Source organism: Phycodurus eques, chromosome 22 (assembly GCF_024500275.1).
Source record: "Phycodurus eques isolate BA_2022a chromosome 22, UOR_Pequ_1.1, whole genome shotgun sequence".
Classification (NCBI taxonomy): domain Eukaryota; kingdom Metazoa; phylum Chordata; class Actinopteri; order Syngnathiformes; family Syngnathidae; genus Phycodurus; species Phycodurus eques.
In genome coordinates, this window is record NC_084546.1 from 2,221,438 (window position 1) to 2,229,515 (window position 8,078).

The 8,078-nt window shown below is 45.6% G+C and overlaps 1 protein-coding gene across 1 annotated transcript; it reads right to left on the bottom strand.

Annotated features, from left to right (window-relative positions):
* Positions 1-394: 394 nt before the first annotated feature.
* LOC133396915 (G1/S-specific cyclin-D2-like) lies at positions 395-7,829 on the bottom strand. The gene is made up of 5 exons (XM_061667207.1): positions 7,451-7,829; positions 6,530-6,745; positions 4,047-4,206; positions 3,128-3,276; positions 395-1,743 (listed from the first exon to the last, which is right to left on the bottom strand). The coding sequence occupies exons 1-5, from the start codon at positions 7,643-7,645 to the stop codon at positions 1,594-1,596; spliced, it is 870 nt and encodes a 289-aa protein (XP_061523191.1). The 5' UTR covers positions 7,646-7,829; the 3' UTR covers positions 395-1,593.
* Positions 7,830-8,078: the final 249 nt, after the last annotated feature.

An 8,078-nucleotide genomic window follows, 5' to 3' on the forward strand; every position in this document is an offset into this window, starting at 1 on the left:
ACAAACATATTACAAGGAAGCAGCAAGAGTTCAACAGATACAAAATAAACGAGTACTTCCAGTCCCCCACCAAACTGTGGCGTTCCCTCTAGTACAGTCACAAAAAGACAACAAAAAAAGCAAGACTTGTAAAGTATACACAATTAATAAAATCATATAATAGCAGCAAACACGAGTGAATCACAATTTAATTGTTTTTAAAATGAGCGAAGGGAGAGGAGGGGGGAAAGAAAAGGGGAACGGGGGGAAAAAAACAAACCAAAACAAAAAAGCTTTTAGTAGCAGCAAAGAGAAATGACATCCATCAACTTTTGTGTTCTTGTTTTGGAATGAACTTGTTCAACCCTTTGACAGTTTTTTCTTTGCAAACTTGTGAAAACACTCAACCAAAACAGGAACGTTTCACAAAGTGTGTGTGTGTGTGTTTTTTTTTTTAAACTTTCCTTACTTCTATGTACAACCTTAAGTTTCACACCATGAAAACCCCGCCCAAACACACACATTTGACGGAAAACTTCCAAGAGTTGAATGCAAACAATCAACCCCGGAACAGAACTATAAAAAGGAAGGTTTGGCTATGGCAATTCAAGTACGATTAAATAAAACAAAATAAAAGTCTACACTTGACTGGTCTTTTTTTGGTCAACGTATAATCAATTACCAACTTTCATCACCCCGTGTGGGAATCCAGCCCAGAGAGAGGAAAAAAAAAAAAACTAACCCAAAAACAAATAACTTATGAGGGTGGGAGAGAGAGAGAAAAAACAAAAAAACATAGAGAGACCCTACTAACCAAAATAAAGGCTCCTCGACCACCATCCCATCTGCATCCTGAAGGAGTGTCTTTTTTTTTTCTTTTTTAAAAGTGCATCAATATTGTTCCTATGTCACGCCTCGCTCCACAAGTCCAAAACTAATTTGGCAGAGCGACGCTTCAACAGCACCCCGGAACCTGCTCCTCCCCACTGTTTTTTTTGTTTGTATTTTTTGTATTTTTATTTATTTATTTATTTTTTTAAAAAGAATATAGCTTACATTCCCGATTCTTCTCCAACACCTGCGTCTGTCCCGCTCGCAACCTCCGCGAACCCCCAACACGTCATCACCGCCGTTCAGAACGACAATCTCGGCACTTCCTGTGTGAGCGGGCCCAGCCCACTCCTCCTCTCGCGCATGACCCCGCCCCCAGTAGCACGACAGGTGTCGGCGACAACAGCTAGCGGGTAACAGCTAGCGGAATCCCCAATTCAACTCAATAATGGCTAAGATGCTAAGAGAGTAACATAACTAAATACTAGCTAAATATACACTTTTTTTGTCGCTGTCAAAAGAATATATTTAATAAGCTATTTTTCTTCAAGTATGAAAATATATTCAGGCTTCCGCTCGGCAGGGGGGACCTAAGGCACTATCAAGTTTCATGATCCTTACATGCGTACAAGAAGCGTTCGGGGGCAAACAAACCAAAAAAAACCCCCCAAAAAAAAAAAAAAAAAAAAAAGAAGAAAACACGAAATTTCTTAACTGCTAGAAATTCTTAGATTGTCATGCCGTCACTGGACACAAAATCAAGTTCGTTGAAGGGTTCGGGGTTCATAAATTGACGTCACGCACGTCCGTGGGGGTGCTGGACTGGTCCTGCTGCTGCTCTCTGGACTTGTTGCCGCCGTTTGTACGGTTCTCCTGCTGCAGGCTGGCAGCCAGGACACGCTCGATCTGCTCCTGGCACGCACGCAAACAGTCCTGAGAACAGCGCAGAGCATCCTCGGGTTAGTTGACAGCAAAGTAACACCTCCAAAATATATGTGGCACTCTTAAAATAGTACCTAAAGAAATTTCTGTAAACGGTGCTGGGGAAAAAAAAAAAAAAAAAAAAAAAAGTAGTTAACTATAACTGACCTGCTTAAAAGTACTGCACTTGATTGGGGGAAGAGAAAAAAATAAATAATAAATAAAGTTTAAGACTAACATTATGCACAGATTGAACAGTAGCAACACATGCAGACAGCACAGAACATTACAAACTACGTAAAACTATTACTGCAGCTTGCTAAGCAGTTGTGACCGTCTTTGCGTATATCTATGTTTTAAACTGACCCCTGGTGGCCAAGGTACACACCCTGAATGAGCAGCACAATGCCCACTGAATGATCATGTATACAAACTGTTGAATTCTCGCTTTTATTTAATTATGTTATTACTGTACAGTGGAGTGCTGTTTATTAAAAAAAAATTGCCATTGTGTACAACAGGTCTGCGTGCGTCTGCTAGCTAGCTCGCTAGCTGCTGCTCGAAGAATGCTGGGTGGCCGGCAAACAGAGGAAAAGCGGGGGACAGCTTTCCTTTGAAATGTTGTCTAATTGGAACCCGATGGGCCGCCGGCCGTCGCGGCCTGTTGTGACGGCGGGGGTTACCGTGGCAACGCACACCGCAAAGGCGGGAGGAGGCGGCCAACGGCGGCGGAGAGAAGCGAGTGGACTTTTTTTCTTCTTTGGGCGCCATACCATCAAAGCACACACGCTGGGGAGCTGTGCAACTGAGCCGCCATCTAGTCAAAAAGTGTGCTGATGGATCACCAGAGAAGTACATTACAGTGTACCTAGCTAACAGCATAATTGCCCAAGTCATCTTTAACTTGCCGTTACGAAATCAATATAAAATACCGATGTGCTTGCTAATAATTGTTTTCTGAAAATGTTCAAATACAACTTTGGCAACTACACTATTAGGCTAACGATATGCTAACAACTGCACTTTTAGACTGCACTGTCAGATATCAAAAGACAAATAGCTTTTACGTTTATTCTGCAGTCAATTTGGCAAACCGGCAAGAAGTTCTACTTTAGTCGAGCATTTAACTTATTTTATAAACTTGATCTGATTTTTTTTTTTTTTTATTTATTGCCCAGCAAAAGAAATAAGCTAAGCAAACGTCAAAAATATACTGCACAAGGACGGAAGTGTTCCTCCACCAAGAGGGGCAAAGCGCTCCAGTGGGAGAGCAGAAATTGCATGTGCACTACCACAAGAATGTGGGCTGCCGCTGCTCTTTATAGCAGCAGAAGAAGAAGCGGGGTAAACGGCTTGAATGTGGGAGTTGTTTTGTGCGTCGGCGGCACACACTCACCACTTCTGTGTTGGTGATCTTGGCCAGCAGGTCCGTCAGGTTGTCTCTGGTCAGCCTCTGGTCATTGTGGTGCAGCTGCAGGCCACAGACGGCGGCCCCCATGCTGCCGCTGGCAATCATGGAGGGGGGGTTCATGGCAAGACGGTCATCTGATGAGAAAAGAGGAGAAGAAAATAAAATCACGACTGCTAAACACGTGTGTTTGAGTTCCTCGGGTCCGCTTTTTCCCAGGCTCTGAATTTCAAATGGTGATTTTTTTCCCCCCTCGGAGGAAAAAGTGATCGGAAAAGCAGAGCAGGAATCCTCCTACTCGCCTTCAACGACGAGTCCCCGCAGGAGTCGTTTGGACGCCTGAGCCGGAACAGACCGCGCCAGGAGAACTCCGGCAACGAGCCAAAATGACGGAAAAGTGTTGCGTTGTTAGCGGACGCATTTAAATGTTACATCCGTGGTGCGAAAGAGCTTACTTCGCTTTTTACCGCACTGAAGTAACCTCCTCTGCCGCTTGTTTCCTGCGATTCAATTAGCACGGTCCAGGATATGAAAATATTTTGCGGGATTGTCAGGCAGAAAAGAGACGAGGCCTACGGGGGGGAAGTTTATTTTGGACAGCATGCCAAGAGGAAGGAAGATCACGGGATCGTCGCCCTGACTTTTTCAACCTGGAGGCTTCCCTGTCAACACGTAACACGCATGAAGAGGAAGAGGAGGAAGAGGATGCGGTGATAGATTGGGGAGACAGTGATTTCCAGGCCCGCAGCATACAAGTCATCCATGTGGGATATGACTGCTCGGAAATGGGTCACATGCGTCAGTGATGACTCACGGTGGGAGAATGCCGGCCCTGTGTGCATGGGAATCTGGCCGAGGGGCACGGCCGGCGGGGGCGCGAAATAAATATACAAAACAGCACGTTTACCTGTCGCGCACAGGGCGATGAAGGTCTGAGTGTGTTTGCGGACCATCGGCAGCTTGTCGTCGGGGAGGGGCAGCCGGCGCACGATGTGCTCCACGAAGTCGTTAGGGGTGACGGCGGCCATGTTCCACTTCAACTTGCCCAGCACCACCAGCTCCCAGTCCTGAAACAGCCGTGAGCCACAACCTTCATAAATACCTTTGTTTTGTGGCGTAAATGACAAAAACTACAATGCTCGGCGATATAGATCGCCATCCATCTGTCTAGTATCCGAGGTCGAAATTTGGTAGCAGTCAGACAAAATCTCAGAGTACTGCACTAGATTTAACAAAAGTTCCCAACCAGAGGACCAAGTCTCCCCTCAGCCTATTCGTGTAACATCACAAAATAGCTAAACAAGCTACATGGGGGAGCAAACATGCATGCTATAGCTACTTGGGTCAGAATTTTAAATTGCGTTTCGATAACATTTTGTCATTGGTGGGAGGGAACTGTGAATATCGTCTCACACACATTCATAAGTCAGTCACGGTTCATCATGTTTGCCAGTGGCCGAGACAGAAATGCCGTGTTGGGTGCCAACCACCTTGTGGGCAGGTGCTTGAATATTAATTGACAAAACTACGTCACGACGACAGCATTTTCAAATTGACTGTATATCACATCATGCAGCGACGCTAGGACTCCTCTTCGCCAAAATAGCTTAACATGTTACCACGTTAACCGGCCATGTTCGCTCCAGGTTGTGAAATTCCACGTTCACGTCCGTAATGAGCCTCCCATCCATCAGTCTGAAATATCCGTGCACACCTTACTCCCTCTTAGATCACGCTGCGCACTTTTATCTTATCATCTAGCATGCCTTTCTCATTCCTCACAACCTTTGTGTGCACAGCGGCAGCGACATGTGACGCACTATTTGGATGCTATGCTACATGCTAGCTGCACAACAACGGCTGTTTGCCTTTTTTTAAGTAATGCCTAATGCGTTTCATACATAGAAGAAACGCTAAGTTGTAAATGCCAACATTTACATTTGTTTTATATTTATTTGTTAGAAACTGCCTCACTGAAAATGTTTATAGACAACAGTTTGCTGTTGCATGTGAATTCAAGAAATCATTGGTCAAGTGAAATGGCTTATTTTCGCATGTATTCATAATTCCTCTTTAACCAAGCAAAAATATAGTTTATCTGAATATTCTATTATTAGATCTATTTTTTAGTAGGATACTCCAGTACTAAAACAGATGCAGCCCTAGCGTAATTCTTTTTGCGGTACGTTTGGTTTTACAGTAAACGGCAACTGGAGTGACAATAACGAGCTTAACGCAAACTCGGGGAGGGCAGGCAACGCAGGAACTCGCATACACACACCACGCCGTTTGGCACATTCATCGTTTTTCTTCAGTGATGGTTTTATAACCGCGAGAAGCCAAAAATCAAAATCATGATTACATTCCACTTGATCGCCCAGAGCCTAATCGAATAGAAAAAGTGCATTGCTGCCATCTTGTGGCATTTATAATCAAATGCCTTTTTAAGTGGCTGGCAATTACTCACTAATTCTCTCTATCCATGGCAGGGCTCAGACCTTAGCAAAGGAATACTATCTGAAGTATGTCTTTTATCTTTTCAGTTATATACATTACGTCCCAAAGTGGACATATGCACATGAGTATTTCATGCTTTCGAACTTGAGCACGCCTGCGAAAACTCCAAAAGCGCATTTCTGTCATTCATGCATGCTAAACCTTATTTAACTCTGAACTATGAGCCTTTTTTTTTTTTTTTTTTTGCTTACATCTCACACACATTCATAAAGTCAGCAGTTAAGCAAAGGTGGGGCCAACAGATGGAACTTCCTGTTATCGAAGGCTAATATTTGCAGTGGAGCCCTTTGATGTTAGAGAGATTTCGTCACTCGGCGTGGCAGGTATCCAAAATGTCTTCTCCAGAGTACTTGGATTATGTTTACATCCATATAACTATTGGACCTGCCGGTACAAGCATGAAGATTGACGCCGGCCGCACACGTGCTTGCATTTAACTCCATTAAGCGCCCGCGGAGGCCGCTGTGAGCGTCGCAGTCCATGCGCTCACTTCCTGGACAGATGTCCCACCCTCCCCTCGCCACTCTCCCAGCTGAAGGAGCCGCCGCCGCCTTCCTCTGCCCATCCCGTGGGGATATCCAGGAATACAGAGAATATGGCAGCAGCACGACCCAAACCGATCAAATACGGCAGCCGAACGACTTAGCGAATCGACATCTACTTTCGGAACAACTCGCTCATGACTGAGATCTTGTGCTTTGTTTCTTTCCTGTGGCGCAACTTGAAAATGACTACTTCCAGGGAGCTTCAGTGTGAACACTAGATGGCATCGCGCTCCTCTGCAGCCACACGAGAATTGGAAGCTTCCTGTGAAACCAACTAGGCCATTAGCACTAGAATGTGAGGACCTCGCACCTAGGTACCCGAACTTACCCGCAGCTCCAGTGGTGAGATGGAGTTGTCCGTGTACATGCACAGCTTCTCGGCGGAGATGGGCCGGCTGTCCTTCAGTTTGGATGCCAGGAACATGCACACGGCGCCCAGCAGCTGCAGATAATGCTTCCTGGTGGGCATCACAGCAAGGAATCTGTCCAAATAATTGATGGCCAAAGGGAAGATGTCCTCCTCGCTGCTCTCTGCCTCGCACACCTGGAGAAGTGGGGGAGACGCACCAACAAAATAAAAAGCATTTCAGCAAAGAATGTTAGTTTGAGCATGTAGGGGGTGTAAATAGTTAAACCAGTCATTTGGGTGTCTGAAGTTGCAGAAATGCAATCGGAAGTCGTTGGGCAACCAGCCTCGCCTTGCTTGTTGGACTTTTATGCAAATAAAAATACAAATAAAAACTCAATTGTGCGAAATGTTACGAATACTTTGCACACACACGACGAAAAGTTACAGTTCGCCATGCTGGCCTGCCTTGTGCCTGAGCCTTTTTGAAAAATGCATAATAATTCGTATGAAGAATAAAAGTCATTTTGTCCTGGCGGTAAATTAAACTAACAGTTCGCTGTGTCCTTCGGCCTCTGTTCGACAAAATGTGGCTTTTTTTTATTTTTAAATACGGCTAGCACAAGTAAACACGAAGCTAGGCTACGTCTTTACGAGGCTGAATTGTCTTCGTGGTGGAATTTCCGACTCTCCCACGCCTTTTGGTGACTCATCCCCACTCAATTGTCACACAAGTCCGGCAGAAAAACATCCATCTGTGGCTTGTGAATGCGTGGCGACATCATTAAAATTAGACCCCCCCCCCCCTCCCCAAAAACAAAAAAACAAAACAAAAAAAAAGCTCATTAGCAAGCGTTAGCATGGAGGGGATAGGGGGGGAGGGGGGGGCAGCCGCGAACAAACCTCGAGCATCCACCCCGCGACGACTCGCCTCATGTACGGCTGAATATCCTTCTGGACGCGCTGGAAGTAGGAACACTGCGGCAGGAAGCGGTCCTCCACGGTCAGCAGGCTTTGCAAGACCCGGTCATCGTGGAGGATGGTCGCGTCCGTCTGGGCTTTCACCACCGCCACCGACTCCATGCAGTAAAGATCCATAACTGGGCGCTGTTCTTCGTGCTTGGTGACTAAAATATAAAGATGACAAAAGTGTCACAGTGTGGTGGACAACGGGCAGGAGGAGGAGGAGGAGACGCGGCCTGGTGGAAGCATGAGACTGAGACTGCAATGCTTGTTCCAGTCTTGCTCCCCCAGCTCGCGTCGTCTTCTCCTTCTCCCTCGTCTTCTGCAGACTTTTCAGCCGACAAGCTGGCGCGAAAGGGGAGGCGGAACTTCCGGTCAACGCCTTCAAAACAAAAGCTAGCTAGCTTTCGCTTTGGAAGACCGATACAATAAAAGCAACGAAAATAAAGTCGTAAATCCACAAAACATACATTCGCACGTCAAAAAAAAGTTAGTGGGGTACAAATGTACTTTTTAAAAAACGTTAATTTGGTCATTTAAAGAAGAGTATGTAACAAAGCAAACTGTT

Coding starts and splice junctions, on each gene's coding strand:
- LOC133396915 (XM_061667207.1), bottom strand. CDS start 7,645: ATGGATCTTTACTGCATGGAGTCGGTGGCGGTGGTGAAAGCCCAGACG. Junction 3,277..4,046: donor CATCGCCCTGTGCGCGACAG/GTAAACGTGCTG, acceptor TTTTCTCATCAG/ATGACCGTCTTGCCATGAAC. Junction 1,744..3,127: donor AGATCACCAACACAGAAGTG/GTGAGTGTGTGC, acceptor CGCTGTTCTCAG/GACTGTTTGCGTGCGTGCCA.